Source organism: Leptidea sinapis, chromosome 27, assembly GCF_905404315.1.
Source record: "Leptidea sinapis chromosome 27, ilLepSina1.1, whole genome shotgun sequence".
Taxonomy (NCBI): Eukaryota; Metazoa; Arthropoda; class Insecta; order Lepidoptera; family Pieridae; genus Leptidea; species Leptidea sinapis.
This window is the reverse complement of record NC_066291.1, coordinates 10,539,352-10,559,207: the sequence shown is the minus strand read 5'-3', so window position 1 is coordinate 10,559,207 and position 19,856 is coordinate 10,539,352. Positions and strand designations below refer to the sequence as shown.

General features: G+C 36.0%; 2 protein-coding genes across 5 annotated transcripts in view; both read right to left on the bottom strand.

Moving 5' to 3' along the window:
* The window catches only part of LOC126972695 (protein muscleblind), a 147,511-nt gene that overhangs the window by 36,931 nt on the left and 90,724 nt on the right, over positions 1-19,856 (bottom strand). The gene's annotated exons all lie outside the window — the stretch shown is intronic.
* LOC126972672 (golgin subfamily A member 1) overlaps positions 1-19,856 on the bottom strand; it is a 28,304-nt gene that overhangs the window by 6,997 nt on the left and 1,451 nt on the right. Inside the window, exons 5-11 of one of the 3 annotated variants that reach the window (XM_050819556.1) lie at positions 19,031-19,188; positions 14,637-14,799; positions 13,018-13,169; positions 7,202-7,348; positions 5,273-5,350; positions 2,399-2,622; positions 1,908-2,064 (exon numbers count right to left, since the gene is read on the bottom strand). In XM_050819556.1, coding sequence (XP_050675513.1) covers positions 1,908-2,064; positions 2,399-2,622; positions 5,273-5,350; positions 7,202-7,348; positions 13,018-13,169; positions 14,637-14,799; positions 19,031-19,188 — 1,079 coding nt within the window. Of the gene's footprint in view, positions 1-1,907; positions 2,065-2,398; positions 2,623-2,812; positions 5,351-7,201; positions 7,349-13,017; positions 13,170-14,636; positions 14,800-19,030; positions 19,189-19,856 lie in introns of those variants that run through there. The other 2 variants (XM_050819557.1, XM_050819558.1) reach the window with 2 other exon arrangements.

Here is a 19,856-nt window from a genome sequence, read left to right as displayed (position 1 = left end):
ATAATGCCTGAACAGTGGCTGCGACTTTATGATAAAAGTGTATACATTTACCCTTAAAGCTATTATGTATCTTATGAAGCCTACTAGAATTAGTTACAAGCAATCCCTTATTTCTAGTGTTATAATAATGAAAATCACCATTAGGAGCAAAAAAGGTGGCGATTTTTGTGATGTGTGGGTGGCGATTTTTGTGATGTGTGGGTGCCGCCTTTCAAGTCATGGTTCAGCTTTGTTGAAATATAAATTTCTCATGTATTCACACTCATAAAATTCCATCTCGATGATAAAAAAAGGAATTCTGTTTTTACAACGTACTTAGTTGTCGTTTGTTCATTCTAAAGAAATTCCAAAATGTACTCATTTTAATACTTTGTTTTCAATCTACATTTTTTTGTATGTTATATCAGGTATAAAATTCGTAGATTTTCCAAAATAGTCCGAAACAAATTCGTTAGGCACCTATACTTCAAGGTACGTGGAGTATACCCATTTTACCCACTTATGTACCCGACATTGTTCATGCTGGGTATGGTAGGATATTAATGAGTTGAGCGTCCGTAGGGACTTTTTCTAGAAACGTATGTGGGTAAGTTGTTGCGCGGGAAGGAGCACAACCGGGGAGTTCTGTGCTGCTTGAGTCACCGTGTGCCGGACCGGTATGTGTGGAGGTTACTCCATCCGCCACTACTATCCGGTCCTGGAGGTCTACTCGCAAAATCGACAACGATACATTCGGAACGATACGATAATACTCCGAATATATCGCAACTACCCTACTCTAACAAATGTTCGAATTCCTTATCTTTTATCGTTTCCATAGGCTAATATTTTGATTTTTTTACCATGTTAGTGTGAATGAAATATATTCAAACCTAAACCTTATCTGTGCTAAGTCGCTGTTAAGAGTCAAAAGTCAAAACATAGTTTAGGCGCTAAGGACCATGCCACTCTGCACCACCAATTTGGTATCATTTACACATAATGTAAATGTTAAAAAAATATGTAATGAATATGATATAACCATTTAAAATTGAATAAATAGTACAAAACTCGCGGATAATAAAATGTAATAAAAAGTAACTCAACCCTTCTCGTCGACTTCCTATTTCTCAGGCGGCCATTTGCATTATTTCTACGCATAAACGATCAACAAAATGACTTAGTAGTAAAAAAATCCTGTTGAATAGTAAATCACATATAATTATTCCAATAATATTTATTAAGTATGTATATTGTATGGCAAATATATCTATACAACTTGAAACGATATTAGCATCGACAGCCTAGAAGGTGTCGTTGAGATTATCGTAAAAGTGACGTTTGATTATTTGTGAAATTCGAATATTCGTCTCTGACATTTTCAACTAAAAGTAGGGTTAGGACCGATAATATCGAATAATGTTTCGTTCGTTCAATCATCGTATCGACATTGATTACGCTGTAACTAAGAGTAGGATTCGACACGACTAATGCCACGATTTATCGAATATCGATTTTAGTAGATGGCGAGAACAAATGTGGCAAAGTCGCTTTTATCTTCGCCATATAAATGAACCCCGCTACAATGTGACATTTTTGGGTGTATGTAGAGTGAACTCGCAAGGGTATTATTATATGTAGTATGTTATAGTAAATAGTTGTAAGTTCAATTTTTTTGTACATTTTAATGTAATGTACATTTCTGATGTAATTTTTGGTTTATTATTTAATGCTACTGTATGATTAGTTCAAAATTGATTTGCTTGTTGTTTGCATATATTATTCCTATTTTTTTGTTTGTAACTGTCGCATTAGGCTTCCTGTAATGACAGTTTCTATGTGTGATAAATAAATAAATCTAGTGAATCTTAGGTTTAGATATACATTTTGAACCTGGATTTGGAAATATATTGGGTATTTTATGTTACCTCTTTATGCTGCGCGATGACAGTGTCGAGCTCGGCCACCCTGGCCCTCAGCTCCGAAACCTCTCCCTCCAGGAAGCGCACGTTACACTGGCTCATCTCCGCACTCTGCGAAATGTGTGCATTTCGCAGCATCACATCGTCTTTGTCCCTTCGCTCCCTTGCAAATTTTAATTTATTTATGTATAGGTATATCTCAGAATATCGGAGAATATCAGGAAACTTATAAATGTCGAAAGTTTAAGTTAACAATTTACCACTATTAGTAAAAGGTTGAGCTACGACAAAATCTTACTCTTGTACAGGCGCATGAACCAGCCATATTATAGGAAAGGGAGAGACCCGCCCCACGACGCCGTTACTCATCTATCAATAACCCTGTATGCTTAAAAATTTTTATGCTCGATCAAATTTGTTAACTGACATTTTCTAACCAACCGAATATATATATATATATATAATAATAAACTTTCAAACACTTCTTTTTCACTCACTTCTCAAACTTCCTCTGAACATCGATATAGTCGTGCTGCATGTCAGTCATCACAGAGTTCAGGTGGTTCACCTCAGCCTTCAGCTCGTCACTCACACGTTGCGACTCCTCCAGCTGAACTCTCAACATTTGCACCAATGCCTTCTCCTTTTCCAGAGCCTCCACCAAGCCTTTGTTCTCTACTGTCAGAGCTTCAATCCTACCCTCAAGCTCCATTGTTTGATCCTAAAATAACGATAAAATAATACTTTCCTAAATTTTGAAAAACTAAACATCCACAAGATCTCACATTTTAGATAAGGTGTAGAAAAAAACAAAAAACTAAAAACAAAACCATTTAATAAAATGTAAACAATAAGAGAATAGCCTGAAGTCTATGAATTCAAAATCGAAAAACACAAAAAAATTAACTCACAATAAAAATCAATATCCTTATATACACTTGTACTTGTAAAAAATTGTAAACAAATTTAAAATACGTTCAAAGAACAACACGCATTAATCTTAAGTATAACAAAGTCTATATTTCAATACATAATATATTTTCAAGGTATTACCAGCTACTGTATATTGTACACACTAAGATATAACTCAAGTGATTCATGCGGTGCATATTTTATCTGCGGAGATAAGGAGAGATATAAAAATTCCTCATCACGCGGTGAAAAGCCAAAACGTGCACGTTTAAAATGAAAACTTAAATACCTCTGATTTGTAAATACATCTCAAAATAAATAAACAATTTAAGCTCTAAATAATAAAAAATATAACATCAAAATTAATCATTGAAAAATAAAGTCTATAAAAAATAAAAGAAGATAAGTTGATACATCATTCCAAGTAGACTACATACGACATACTGAACTTTATCACTAGATTTTGTAAACGATATAGATATCAACAGCGTTAGATACGAATAAATTGAAAATAATCGTAAAAATACAGGAAAATATGTTGTGATCAATAGAGAAGTGTTAAGGCTTATAATTAATAATTTAACACAAAAACATTTCTGTAACTAGGAATGGTTTAAAATAAAATGTTTAATTTCAACCGTACAGTTTATACAATCGTAATTATCTACAGCGAATGTTATTGCTTTGTAGCATGATCTAAATAAGCTAACTGGAATGTCATATAAAAATATTAGAAGTAAATAAATGTAAAAATTAAAGACTAAAAATAATGGAATTCATTGATGTATTGCTGCCTTACTGTATATACATACATACATACAACTTTATCTACATAATATTTGGGGTTTAAGTATGAGATTGCGTTTTTGTACTGAACATCGACTTTTAAACATTTTTTAAGGTAAGATTATTCTATAAGGTATATTCATCTTATCGAATTATTTACCCTCATTATCTATTACATTCCTGCCATCCCAACTCAATGAAGGCATTTTGAATTGCTTCGTGAGAAGAAATTGTTTTTAGTATTTTCAGCTGTCACGTAGAAAAAGTTTCACTCTGTAATCGCGCACCAAGGAGGCTTTAGTTTATTCCAAAATAGCCAGTCCGCCAAAACCGCAATGTCATACGAAAACCCCTATTATACTATAAATATAAAGTATACTAAAAATGATCAATACAAAGACGATACATTATATTGTGATACATTATAGTGTGGCTCTACAAAAGAGAAGTTTATCGACACATTCATCAGTTCATCCTGACACATATAATGATAAGAATGAAGGAAAATCTAGGCAGAAGACAGAACTTTGAAAAAAAAAGAAGCAAATAATTCCAGATCACTTCAGTTCAAGCTCAATAAAGTTTGTTTAGAACTTGTAAAGTTATTTTAGTTTCGGATTAGCTGCGTAACGATTAATATAATTTTAAATGGAACAGGCATGGGTAGAAACATAAAATATAATAATAACATTTCAGTTGCACGCAATAAACTCCTCTTACATGTACGGTTTTGGGCTAGTGATATTCTAATAACATATTCTTTGACTGAAAGTAAAAAAAACTAAAGATCAAAAGATATACAAATTACTAAGACTTAGGTTTTCATTTCAGTATGAAGAGTTATACTTATGTTACTGTATATACAGTGAAAAACAAGATGGCTGCCACTATTACCTTAGGAAGAAGAATACTATAGAAGCCGCATATTATTATAATATGTGGCTGTTTAAAAAAAAAGACGAAAAAACTTTTTTCTTCGGAGAGTATGAGCTTATCTTACAGACCGTGAACGTATTATTACGTCACCTATCTATGTCAGTTTATATGGTACATTATAAACCGCCTAAATTGCGGAGTCATCTTGTGTTTCCACATTTCTTCTCTTCTCTTTTACACACAAGTTATGTGGTCTGTTTTTCATTCTTATAAATAGATGAGTTTTTATTAGATGTATAAATAATAGATCAGAAAATCGCTAGCCCGTGACAGCTGTACGGTAAATATATAAGCTAAAGTAGTAGTTTGACTTCAAACAGAGCCCAAATCGGGTTAATGATTAATAGTAACAGCCGTAAATCGTAAAAATATTATAAATACAAGCAAGTTAGACGAACAATCTGGTATAGATATCTGGAATAGAACCGGTTAATTCTTTCACCCTCTGATCTTTCCTTATTTATTTAATTAAAAAGGATTTTTTTTAAATATTAATTAATTATTAAAAATGCGTATTTAACGCATATTTCAAGTATATTTAAATAACATGGAAAAAAAAAACTGAGAGACAACAAAACAATATAAATTTCCTCAAAACTCGACAGTGGCAACCCTAGCCCCCGAGCGACAACTGGCATTGAATTCAAGGTCACGTCCGAGTCAAACTACCGCCTCAGCTCACCGTGCCCGCTGCTCCCGCGTCCTAGAGTCTATATACTGTAGAGCGCGTGACTCACGGCCGCGTCCTCGGCGCCCGCCCGCAAGCTCTTCACTTCCATCGCCAGCGCGGTCACTTCTCCATTCAGACGCACCACCTATTAGCGCCAACCGATCAATATGGCGCCATTATTAACTGTACCTACCTAACCACCTATACTTTGTTATTGTTATACATGCAGTTTGTATGTGCATGCAGTTAGTTGAAACTGATTAACTCATAGACTAACAATATACTAGCGTAAAGACGAACAACGCATCTCAGAGAGACAAACATCTCTAACGGTGATATATCAAGATAGAAAAGAAAGAGAATCTATTATTTCTGTAACCGATTCCGATTGAGAAGTCGTAAGCAGTCAGCTAAGCTTGGCATTAGCTTCTTAGTATTTGTATAAATATAAAAGATTCCCAGCATTAAAGATTGACTCATCACGATATCTTCAGAACAATAAGGCTGCATTTAGTGCTCGACCGACGGTCGAGTGTAGCATATGCGCTGACCATGTTGCATTTAGTGCTTAGCTGACAGCGAACTTGATTGCGTCTATACTTGCGAAGAAAAATGAATTCATTTTTAACCTCTTTATTGTGCGCACTACTTACGCAAACGATTACAGAATTAAAGTGAGAGAAGATATTATGTTCACCCAATTATAATAGAAGTTTGTACAATATATTCGAAATTGCCAGAGCACGAAATTTTCTTTAACGATTTCTGATGACGATGTTACAAACACGCGTACGGTTGGTCGTTCGGTCAGCTTTGCACTAACGCACTCATTTAATTTTATGGCCATAGCGCGTCAGCGGACCGACGTACCTACGTCAGACCGACGATTCTCATATGTAGCGACGTAGCTCTACATCAGCGCTGGTCTGAACGCTCTCGTATGTTTTCATAAATAGTTATAGATACGCTCGACCTACGTCAGCGCTGACCGTCGCTCGAATACTAAATGCAGCCAAAGGCGTAGAGACATGAAATTTGGTAGGAATATTCCTTTCTTCGAGTAGAGGTCAGCTAAGAATGGATTTTAAGACGGAAATCCTCATGAAGATTTAATTTTCAACGTCTTATACCCTCAAGCCACTAATAATTAAGCCATTTACATCCACTCATGCTAAGCAAGCATTAGCATGGAAAACGCTGTTGCCATGATGGAACATCGTCTGTCGGGTCTACTACTTTCGAATGTTATATATATTTATACACATAATATAATTATTCTGTACGTGAGTTGACAGTCCCTCCTAAACGGCTGGCCCGATTTGAATGAAATTTTCTGTGTGTGTTCAAGTGGATTTGGGAATGGTTTAGATTTACAATTGAACTACCTCCTGAATGGTTGGACCGACTTTGATGATTTTTTAGACTCTTCCAGTTAATTTGGGATTGGTTTAGATTCTCAATACAGTTGACATATAATTTTCCTACGTATGTTGTTGATCTCCTCGGACTGGACCGATTTTTCAAATTTAACACGAGTGTACAAACGTCTGTCGGGTCTGCTAGTTTCGAATGTTATATACATTTTATATATCGAGCTTTCAGGTCGTCTATACGATAGTATATTCTAAGTCTATGGATTATCTTAACTGTTAGCAAAGAAGGCTAAGAAGTAGACACAATGGAAATAGTCTGGTTTCCTTTGTCAATTATTATTAATTATCTCTTTTATACATAATTAAATGACCGTCATAAGCAAAACGAATTACACAAACTGTTATTAAGTTAAATTAAATATTTTTTTCTACAGAAAAATCAGTAATGATTTATTTATTTAATTTTAACTTGATTGTACATATCATATCACATTGATTCACATATGACATTCAAATATAAACTTGCACATTTTAATTTGACAAAAGACACCGGTTTTAATTTTAAACATACATAGCTCTTTCAAGAAAAAGATAAGAATAATTAAATAAAAAATAACTAATACCTTGGCTTCACAGTTAGCTAGATTTTGTTTCGATTTTTCCAATTCCATACAGGTGTTCATTAATTTCTCTTGCAGCTCTCTTTTCTCATTCTCTACTCTTCTTCTCTCTGCCCCTTCTTCTCCCGCCTGCCTAGACAACCGCGCCACCTAAGATCAAAGGCAATTATAAAATGATATTATTATGTTTTTACACATAAAATATTATGTAATCTTTTCTAGCTTACAATACCTATCTTACTGTTTTATTGGCTATTTATAAATAGATAAAAAATGGGATAACATACTGTTTTTAATTAATCACATGATTAAAGATAGATAAAAGAAATATATATATATATATATATATATATATATATATATATATATATATAAATGTCCTGATGTTTGTTTCCAGTAAACTGTGAAACTAATGAACACACATGATTACTTCATATAGGATAGTTTTTAATTCGATTTGGGGGTCCCAAATAATAATAATAATTATTTTTACTTCAAAAATTTGTTTTTTATGGATATATTTTCTATGAGAGAATTTATTGACGCACGGTTTGACAGTTCTGCTGTGAAACAATTTCATTGTAACAACAGGGAGCTTTTTTTACGAGATAATTCTTGATGTTATGAAATATTATTGACAAATTCATAAAAAACAGTATTTTATTGATTAGGGGTTAAATAATGAAATTGCCGATTTGTACTGAAAAATTAAAATTGATTTTTTTTTAATTTAAGATATTTATTTAATCAAAATCAAATGACCTTCCTATGGTGAAGATCGATTCATGAGTCGGGACTGTTTCACTGCTAGTTTTGCTATCATTGTTCGGAGTTCGTCACAGTAGACATCTGCAGTTATTGCTTGACCAGATCAGAGAAAGCTATAGTGAATAACACCATGCTGAGACCACCACACAGTTACTATTACAGTTTTATTGTTAAGCTTTGCTTTAGGATAATGTTGCGGCGTTTGACCTGGGGTCAGCCATTGCATTTTTCGCTTAGGGTTATTATAAAGAGTCTACTTTTATTCGCATCCCACAATTTGATCCAATATTCATTCATTTCTCAATTTCATACTTTAACCCCTATTATTATGTACAGGACAACGTCTGTCGGGTCTGCTTTTAAAATATCACAATTGCAAATAGCATAAGTTAGCAAACACACATGTACACACTAAGTATATATACATTCCTAATACTTATAAAAACAAATTATATAATAATATTACTATAAATGTGATAAATATACTTGCATTTAATTTAAACAGATGATTAAAAACTTCTCTCTCCTTCATCAAAATAATTATATCAAATTTTTGAATTAATAACAATTAGTTCACCCTATTTTTTAGAAAAACTTAAGTACACTTAAGTATTTAAGGTACAGTACGGACTGCATATAATATATGAAATAAATAAAAATATAAGTAATACTAGTCCACAAAAGTATCGCAAAATTAATAATGTAAATAAATATTGTAATGATTAAACAGCCTGTACAAACAAAGTGATTGACCTCTGCAATGATGTGCGAGGCCGGCAAATCGTACGCTTCACCTTTGATTCGTTTGATAATTTGCGACGAAATAAAAATTCTCTGTGTTCATTTCTACGAACACTTTTTTATTCCGGTACAACTGAACTTAACTTTAAATTCAATATTGTGCATCTTTGTTTTATGTTCAAAAAACTCACCCGTATACGCAAACGTCAAAGAAAATATAAATGTGAAATTCACAGTAAATTTATTTACTGTGAATTAGAACAACCACGGAACAGAAAAAACTAGTCGAAGTGGCATGTGGGCGTTACCCTGTCGCCACTATTGTGTACAAATGTACCTACTCGAGGCTCAAGTGAGACCAGTCATTTGATATCAAGTAAAGCATAATTATCTTTTAAAAATACAATTACGCCTGCCATTTTTGAGTGTAGAAATCATAGCCGCAATAAAAATGTGTCCAACGAAGGGATCCTATCATCGGTAATCATAATTTCCCGATTTAAATACAATTAATATTTTTTATGTGCTGTGCACAATATACAATTAAAAATGAACTATAAAATTACGACTTATGGTTCATTTACCTTTAATCGATGTAACTTATGTTAGAATAATTAATGTAAACAATAAAAATACCTTTCTACTTAACAAGTGCATGGATATATCGATATAATTTTATCGAAACAAATTTTATCTTTATAAATTGTATTCAAGTATTACTCTTTTCCATGCATCGTGCGATAAGTAAGCAAAATGTTATAATATGGTTGTTGTAATTGTGTACAAGAGAGACTACGATGAATTCAAATTAATAGTTTTAATTGTCTCTTAGGTACAGCTAATTATTTTTAACAAATATGTTGTAAGATTCCAGTCAGACTAAATCAAGCGTAATTTTTAAATATACACAATGTTTTTTTATATTTGGCATATATTGAGGCTTCACCGATAAGGTTGAGTCGAGGTGGAGTAGAAGAAAATCCTCATCATATCATGTAGTAGAGGAAATATGTCATAGAATTGTACAAAATAGTTCGAAAACCATGAATTCTGGGAATGTTTGCCATCCTTGAAGCATATGTACATCATAATATAAAATCTCATATATCATAAGACTAACAAGATTATACTTCATCAGTACTTATAGCTTCTCTTTTATTAATCATTCGTTACTGCTTGTTTTGGAAACTCACAAAACTAACGAAACTACAATTTTGTGAATTATGACTGTCAACAAGGGTTTTTTTATGTGGGAGAGTCATGCTGTCGTTTTAGGACGACAGTCCGATAGGGCCAGTTTCCTGGATTTCCCCCCACAAACCATGTGTTTTTACATTAGTTTTAAGCATGATAAAATTGTATCCCTCAACATGTAGATAGGGTTGTAGAAATAGGTTTCTGAGACCTACATAATCTATAAGGCTTAATTGTAATGAGTAGATTATAAGTAATTATGTAGGTACATATTTAATAGTAAATACAGAAATTTGAAATATGAAAATTTTTTATTTATCGTGAAACTCCTGCAGTTTTTAAAAGCTGAACAGGATAAAAATAAGAAGGATGATCGCGTGACTTTTACCTTTTCTAACGACATCAGGGTTGTCTTCTTTACCTAAAAGTGTACCTACCTAGTATAAGGTCATCTTATAAAAGCTTAATAGCTCACTTTATTCTATAATATAAATAGGTATGTAGCCGCAATGTTAAATCAATATTCTTTCGTTGTCAGTCCTACATAAGTTACAGATAGTAATGTATGCGTTGGAAGACCACGACATAGTCAAACCTACTTAGTTTATATAGGATATAAGTGGTAGCTATCATGAAGGGTAATTTCATTATAATAGTTATCACTTTCACTAAGAAGCTTAAAAAGTTTAAATTTGGATCGCAATGACCTTTAATATGCTTTCTTTATTTATGTTTCTCCGTTTTTAAAATATCGGTCGGATCGGTGAAGTAGGTGACGAACATGGCTCGAGTGCTCGTGAGTCCCTACTGGCTGGCCTACTCTGTAGAGGCCGCCGCGCGTACTTACGAGGGGCGGTCAAAAAGTTCGCGGAATGGCGGGGTTGGCGGGGGTGAGGTCGCTCCTCCAGGTAGCCGCTACTTGAGTAACTCATAATTACTATATATGCCAATTTCTAGCCTAATTGGGTCATTAGCTTTCGAGTTACAAACGAGTGAACAAGTAAATCGGGAACAAACTAGCCACTATGGAGAAAATTGAACATCGCGCCGTCGTAAAGTTCCTCACCAAACAAGGAAAAACGCCTCAAACTATTTTGCAAGAGATGTTAGCTGTTTACGGAGACTCTGCTCCTGGTAAAACCATGATTTACAAATGGCACGGCCTTTTCAAGCAAGGAAGGGAGTCAATTGAAGATGATCCTCGACCTGGACGGCCCATTGAGGCCACTACGCCGGAAATCATTGAAAAAGTTGAAAAACTTGTATTGGAAGACGGAAGGTTGAAGAAGAAACAACTTGCAGCATCAGTTGGAGTATCAGAAACCACAATTTTAAATATTCTTCATCAACATCTTGGCATGAGTAAAGTGTGTTCAAGGTGGGTCCCGAGAATGCTCACGCCGCTGCAAAAACGTGAGCGCGTCAACTGTTCCCGCGAGTATTTGGACCGCTGTGGAGAAGTTAGGGAAGAAATTATGGCCCGAATTGTAACCGGTGATGAAACTTGGGTTCACCACTATGAGCCTGAGTCAAAGCAGGAGTCGATGCAGTGGCACAAAAAAGGCACACCACCCCCAAAAAAATTTAAAGTGTCGCAATCGGCCGGAAAGATCATGGCGACTATTTTTTGGGATACTGAAGGTATTCTTTTGATCGATTATAAAGAACGTGGTGTTTCTATAACGGGAGAGTACTACGCTTCCCTATTGGACCGATTAAAAGAAGCTATTAAAGAAAAAAGAAGAGGAAAACTGACAAAAGGTGTACTCCTTTTGCACGACAACGCGCCCGTTCACACGAGTCATGTTGCGACGGCTGCCATTCATCGATGCGGTTTTGAACAACTACGCCATCCACCCTACAGTCCAGACCTGGCCCCTAGCGATTTTTATTTATTCCCAAAGATGAAGAAAGAGCTGCGTGGAAAAAAATTTAGAGACGATGATGAAGTCAAGTCGGCGATTTCGGCGTATTTTGACGCCCAAGACAAAACCTATTTTTTCGACGGTATTAATAAGTTATATGCCAGATCCCAAAAATGTATTCGTGTTAAGGGGGAATATATTGAAAAGGAAAAATAACATAATGTATCATTTCATCTTTTTTCCCAGTCATTCCGCGAACTTTTTGACCTCCCCTCGTACGATTTCGATGCCAACACGGGGAAAGAGACAAGCCTGTCCTTAACTTATTTTGTTTACAAACATCGGCTCAAAAACAAAAAAGTTTAGAGTTTAGACAACTCTAATATAATAAAAATAAAATAATTTGAAAAGTAATATTTTTTTGGTGGGGGATTTTTATTTGATTTATTAAAACTTAAACGTCACAATACTATTGCATAGAATTCAAATAACGTAGCATTGAAGGGATGCCATACCCTTTCTGATTAACACAGTATATATTTGACGACCGTTATGGTGGTAAGTGACTCTAGGTCCGGGGTCGAATCTCGGTAGGTGTAAATATTTATATGATGAATATAGATGTTTGTTTTCAAGTCATGGATGTTTATATGTGTTTAAGTACATATATAGTATTAAATATATTGTTGAATCCATAGTACAGGCTACGCCTAGTTTGGGGCTAGACAATTGTGTAAAAGTGCGTTCTTATAATACCGTGCATATTTATAAATATTTAGGTGAGCAAAATATATAAGACACTTAACATCAATAAATATTCAGAAGTAGGTACACACAGTCAGTTACTTAGTTACTTACAAAGGATCGACACATAATCAATGTGAAACTATATTCAAACAACGCTATGTGTGTACGTTATTTGGCAATTTGATCGTTCCGAGCACACGACATAACATAGTTCTCATACACTTCATTGGTTTGCTGAAGTGCTAATGATTATTCCACGATAGTACCTACACTAGAGAAAGAGGCTTCAAGGTTTTTTTAATAGTTACTAGAACCGGAAAACATAATAGTATATAAAGTATTTATTATTACTTATAAAATGATACATAACAATATTTCAACAATCTAAGAATTAGTAAATGATTTGTCTTTTCGTCTTCAAAAATTGTCTCGAAAACTAAGATAATATAGTCTCCGTAAATAAATTTCCGGAATGCAAACCTTTAAAAGAATATTATACTCCACCTGTGTCTCCAATGTCGCTATCTGTCCGCTCCATGAAGTCTTGACATCCGCGAGCGCCATTTTGTTTTCTTGTAGCTGTCTACGAAGTACCGCCCTCTCTCGGCATATCCGGTCAAATTCCGCACAGCCCGTTACATTTATTTCTCTTTTATCTGTACAAAACAAAAAGCAAATATAATAATAAATTTGACAGTAAGTAATTTTAAATCTTCTAGTTTTTCAATGGGTTTTTTTTACTTCGAGACTTCTTTGCACAGGATGTCGACTGCTTTAATGTGAGTGAGCACGCATAATGTGTCAGTTGGAAGGGCTAGCTCGTAGTTAGTAAAAACTGGGCTAATGAGACTTCTTACGTCTCAAAGTGACTTGCGCAATTATAATACTGCACACAATTTTGGGTTCAAGAAGGTACCCCGAGCGTTTAAGTGTTACAACACTCAAATGTCACGCCTCTATTTAAAAAAAATAGTTATTATTATTTATCTATTTACTCAATCAAAATGACATAATTTGAAGATTAATTAATGCTGAAATGGGGAAATTCTTCAATAATTCTGTGACGTTGGATGTCGAAATGGTTTGATAGATGGTGCTTGACGATAAATCAGATAGGTCAGTTACGAACCTATAAATGAGTGCATGAAAGGCTAAAGATAAGCTGTTGCCGAATTCTGTGGCTGATATGGACCAAGATGAAGCCATCAGTTAAAGGCGGGCATTTTTTTTATCGCCGGCGCCGTTGCAATCTGTACATTAAGACTTCTATAGTTTGGATGTACGCGGACAAAAGTTCTTGATATGCCGCACTGTAGAGGAATGCCTGACACACAGATGGTGAGGATGATATTCAAGTTTGTTGCGTTTCGTGCAAATATCAAATTCGGAAGCAGAACCAATAGCAAGTAAAAGACATAGTCATTGTGTAATGAAGGGCATTGACTCTTGCCAAGATTTCGACACCCATTACTCCGATTCTAGGCGAGGCATTAAGAGGAGTGTTTTCAAGAGTGGTGATAAGACAAATAGGGTTTTCAGTGGTTAATGTGCAAACTTAATTCGCCACCTTCTCAAGAGAGATTCGATAGAAGACACAAGTTTCTTCCGGCACAGATCGACGATTTCCCGAGCGAGACCAGCATTGCCCCTGTATACGGCATATTTGCATAGCAATGCTTATTGGAGGCGACCAACGTTTTATTGATATGAAGAAGAAACAGTGTAGAGAATAGCACAGAGCCTTGAGGAACTCCAGTGTTTAGAGGCTTCGGGTTCAATCAATATCCGTCGACAACGACCTGTATCCGCCTGCACCCAGTGAGGAAGCTGGTGGTCTACTTACATAAACTCTCAGGAAGCCCAAATGATAGAAGCTTCGAGTACCATACACAATCGAAGGCTTCGCTTGGTACGGACGAAGTGCCAGGCCTATTCTCCCTTGGTTTGGATAACCGCCATGAGTTAGATACATCAGAAAAAAAAATGGTATAAAAATAGAAAGTACAAGGTACAGTCTAATTGAATTTTCTTGAATGAATTACTCTATGATAAGTTGATAATTCCGGTATAGTTGACTGGCGCAAAAACTGAACAAGCTTAAATAAATGCATCATAAAACACACCATCGTCATGCATGTGATGGTGTTCACTCTCCGGAGGCAGGGCAGCCTTCAGGAGTTGCACCTCGTCGGCAAGATCTCGTGTCCTCGCGTCTGCCACACCCAGCGCCGCGGTCAGCTCAGCTCTCTCCCGGGACCACTCACGACGCGACTGTTCCAGCTCCTCCTGGTTTCATCAAGCGTTGTTGATATTTATAATATAATCTACACAAGATTATGTATATATGCATTTATGTATGTATGTATGTATATGCATTGACAATTTATTACGAAATTGTTACATAAATAAAAAAATTACATAAAAACAACCAACTTCAAAAACACTATTCCAAAACAATAGTGTTTGTTTATTTGTTAAACGTTTGTGTGGTAAAGGTTACCATAACATCATTTATGTTATGGTAACCTTTACCTTTTACTTTAAATACCACAGATTGGCAATGGAGCGACCTCAGGCTATGAAATAATATATTTCATTATTCCATATTACATTGTGCCCGTTCTTCTCAGGTCTGAGGCATATTTTTTTGAATTTTCAAATTCAAATATTTTTATTCAAAATAGATTATTCTTATTGAAAGTCAAAAATAACTACCACCCATTCCAAAATGAATACCTCCTGAGAAGAATGGGCGCAACAAACTCAGCTTTTTTTTCATCAAAAAATATGTTTACAAAGCAATATTGTACAATTAAACTTGTTATTTATAGCCTGAGGGCGGTCGCTCCATTCCCAATCTATGGTAGAAAGTCATTTATGTTATAGTATCCTTTACCACACAAACGTTTTTTGTGTGGTATATTGTTTTTTATACAACGCAAAGTTCTAAAGAGGAAATATAACCGTGCCTCCAGATTTTTTAAGCGGCAAATTGCCCGTGTGAAGTCAAAGCACGTCGTCAAATTCGGCGAGCAGCTTTCCATTTACCCGACTGGAACACGCAAGTTCTGGTCGTTGTCGAAAGCTGCTCTTGGTAACTTCAACCAGCCGTCCATGCCGCCGTTACACATGAGGAATGACACCCTGGCCCATACGGCAAAAGAAAAAGCCGAGCTCCTGTGCGCTCTTTTCGCCTTCAACTCGACTCTTGACGACAACGGAAAAACACCGCCGACCATCCCGCGGTGTCAGAGTTCAGACAGAAAACTGTTAGGCGAGCTCTGTTTTGTTGAACGTCAGGAAGTCGAGCGGGCCGGATGGCATTTCTTCAATCGTGCTTAGAACGTGTGCCCCTGAGTTGACGCCGGTGCTAACACGTTTATTCCGGCACTGTTACTCATGGAAGTCAGCCCTTGTCCATCCGATCCAAAAAAAAGGAGACAGTTCGGATCCGGCGAACTACAGGCCTATTACTATTACCTCCCTACTCTCCAAAATCATGGAGAGCATAATTAGCCGCCAGCTCTTGGTATACCTAGAGGGTCACCAGTTGATCAACGAACGACAGTACGGCTTTCGCCATGGTCGGTCGGCAGGTGATCTTCTGGTTTACCTAACACAGATATAGCCTGGATATAGCGAAGGCCTTTGATCGTGTATGGCACAAGGCGCTCCTCTCAAAACTTCCACCGTTTGGGCTTCCCGAGAGCTTATGCAAGTGGACCTTCCTCACTGGGCGCAGCATACAGATTGTTGTCGACGGATATCGCTCGAACCCGAAGCCCGTGAACGCTGGAGTGCCCCAAGGCTGTGTGTTATCTCCCACGCTGTTTCTCCTGCATATCAATGATATGTTGATCACCTCTAACATTCATTGCTATGCAGACGACAGCACTGGTGATGCCGTATACACGGGCCATGCATCTCTCTCGGGAAACCGTCGACCATTGCCGGGAGAAACTTGTGTCTTCTATCGAGTCCTTTCTCGAAAAGGTCGCGGAATGGGGTCAGTTGAACCTTGTCCAATTTAACCCCCAGAAGACTCAAGTTTGCCCGTTTACCACTAAAAAAACCCCATTTGCCGTATCACCGCTCTTCAACAACACTTCCCTTAAAGCCTTGCCTAGTATCGGAATACTGGGTCTCGAAATCTCGAGCGATTGCCAATTCTGTGGCCACCTAGAGGGCAAAGCTAAATTGGCTTCGAAGAAGCTGGGCGTGAGCACGGCAATACTTCAAGCCGGCCCACATACTAGCGCTGTACAAAGCGCAGGTTCGGCCACACATGGTTATAGCTATCATCTCTGGACTGGCGCACCCCAGTATCAGCTCGACCCATTAGACCGCGTGCAACGTAGAGCAGCTCGAATTGTCGGGGACCCAGTGCTCTGTGAACGGCTGGATCACTTGGCGTTGCGTAGAGATGTCGCTTCATTGTGTGTCTTCTACCGCATTTATCACGGGGAGTGTTTCGAAGAGCTGTTTAACCTGATTCCTGCCGCCGAATTCCACCTGTACGACACGCCACAAGTTAGGACATCATCCCCACGATCAGGATGTGTGGCGGTCCTCCACAGTGCGGTTTTCAAGGAGCTTTCTTCCACGTACTACAAAGCTGTGGAATGAGCTTCCTTATGCGGTGATTCCGCGACGATACGACATGGGTACCTTCAAAAAAAGTGCATACTCCTTCTTTAAAGGCCGGCAACGCTCCTGTGTTCCTCTGGTGTTGCAAGAGATTGTGGGCGGCGGTGATCACTTAACACCAGGTGACCCGTACGCTCGTTTGTCTCCTATTCCATAAAAAAAACTATTTTTAACAATTCTTTTAAATAACGTAATACTTTGTTTTGAACATTTTCTGTGATCTTGTTGTGAAAGCATATACATCGCCCCACAAAAGACTTACTAACTCGACTTAGCCGAGTAGTAGGCATTGTAAGCTTATGTCTGTTCCTGGTGTTAACATTATGGTTATGACAGTTTCTAGCAAATTCACTTATGTGCATATGAACATACATTACATTATCAAGAATATATTGAGAAGCAACAGTCAAGATGTTAATTTCTTTGAATTTTGTTCTTAATGATTCTTTAGGACCTAGGTTATAAATAGAGCGAATAGCCCTTTTCTACAGCACAAATATTGTATTAATATCCGCAGCGTTTCCCTATAGCAATATACCATACTATATATACCATACTATGTATACTAGTCGCGCCGTATCTATGTCAGTTAATTGTCTAATCTTTTTAACCGAGTATGCTGCAGAACTAAGTCTGTTCGCCAATCCTTCAATATGGGGATATTGTTATTTGGAATCCAGAAAAATGCCAAGAAATATAGCAGATTCCACCGGTTTTATCACCTGTCCGTTTTAACAAGACACTTGCATCAACATTTTTGACATTTGGTACGGTAAATTTATATATTTCGTTTTCTGGCTATTTAACATAAGGTTATTAACGCTAAACCAGTACACGACGTCACATAGAAGATCGTTTACTTCGTCATACATAGTTTGGTTTTTTTTCACTTTGAAAATCAGTGAAGTGTCGTCCGCAAACAATACCTTATGCTTTTTCACAAAAACAAAGTGGTATGGTGGTGATATGATAGCCATGGCTAATTAGGCGATGAGTCAGCTGAAAAAGATAAGGACAGATCGCAACATTTAAAGAAGACAAAAATAATATACATGATCTTCAAGTTTTTATCGCAAGCGGCTCAAAAATTTTGTATCAAATTTTGGATTAAGATTGAGCATTCCTGTATAAATTTATCTATTGAATGTCTTCCCTACAAAAAAGCTATTACCCAAAGAAAAATAGCAACATTGTTCAATGACTTTGGTATGTTAGCAAATCCCAGTCAGTTATTAGTGAAACATAGAAAGTATATACATAGTAAATAGTAAGCATAGAAAGCATATCTGAAATATTTTTGTATACATTTGCTAAAAATATTTACTTTTTCGTGTGTTAAACAGTGTGGAGATTTTTATTAATTAATGACTATTCAACTGCAAATATTATTGATACGTAAATTACATTAATTTTATTTTAAATATATACGTTAAATGCATAAAAAAAGAAATATTTTATTTCTTTTTTAATAGAAAAACTAGAGGTACATAATGTGAAATAGCCAAAAGTTCCTAAATTTGCCCTCCAAGACATTTACTGTGTCTCTCAACATTTATTGGTTTAACTGTAATTATTATTTGTCCAAGGATTAGGCTGTTCTCATTGCTTTTTTTTCACTGCTATATTTTTCCGCAAATGTATTAAAAACACTGCCATGAAGTAATGATAAAGTTTTTTTTAAACACTTTTACTGACATCATGTAGTCATGTTATAGGCAGTCAACACTCCTGTGGTATTAGAAGAATGCAATTGGTGATCACTTAACATAAGGTGATGCACACACTTGTTTACGGAATAATATGTATTATCGGGGCTTAGTTTTGTGATCTCTGCTCATACTCTACTAGTAAATTCTAATTATAATCTTACAGTGATTGTGTCAAGCCTATCCTGTGCATCTTCCGCTACAGAAAGCCTTGCCTTCAGTTCTTCCAGTTGTTTCTGAGCCAAATCCCGTTCTTGTATTGCCTTCACTGCTTCAGCTTGCGCTAGACGAGCTACTGTTTGAGCGGCTACTGCTTCCTCTCCTATTACAAAAAAGACAATATATTTCTTTCATGTATCATTCATCACTTAAGTAATCATAATGAACCTTTTAAATCATTATCTCTATATTCTACCATTATTCTATAGGCTACACTATTTAGCCTAAATAAAACATTCTCCTTTATGTTAAAGAGTGGCAATGAGTTTCTTGCGACTTATTCTCTTTAAAACTCCGCCTTTTCAGAAGTGATGGTAAATATTAGAAACACAAAAACTTGTACACACATAAGTGTCATGTCCTTGACAAATGTGAGTAAAGTGATTTTGATTTCATATTCACTGTATGTGGAGTTTAGAACTTTCTTCCCTCCTAGTCTAAGTTTTGGCAACCATTGAATAAATAACCTTTAAGTATATTGAGTAAGCATGAATTTTAGGAATATGGTGAGAATGTCCACAATGTATATACAGTTTCAACTTGTTAGCTGTAATTAAATCTGTATATCAAGAGGATATCTTTTAATAATATGTAAATTTGAATATATTACAGCCTAATTATTATTAGTCTGTGAATACCTCACACACACAAAGTTAAACAAAAAAACTCAGTGTCATTAATCATTATTAATGAAAGAAATTGGTGATGGTATACCTGCCATTAAGTATGGGGCTCATCTAATGACAAATACATGCTTGAATAGCATTTAAA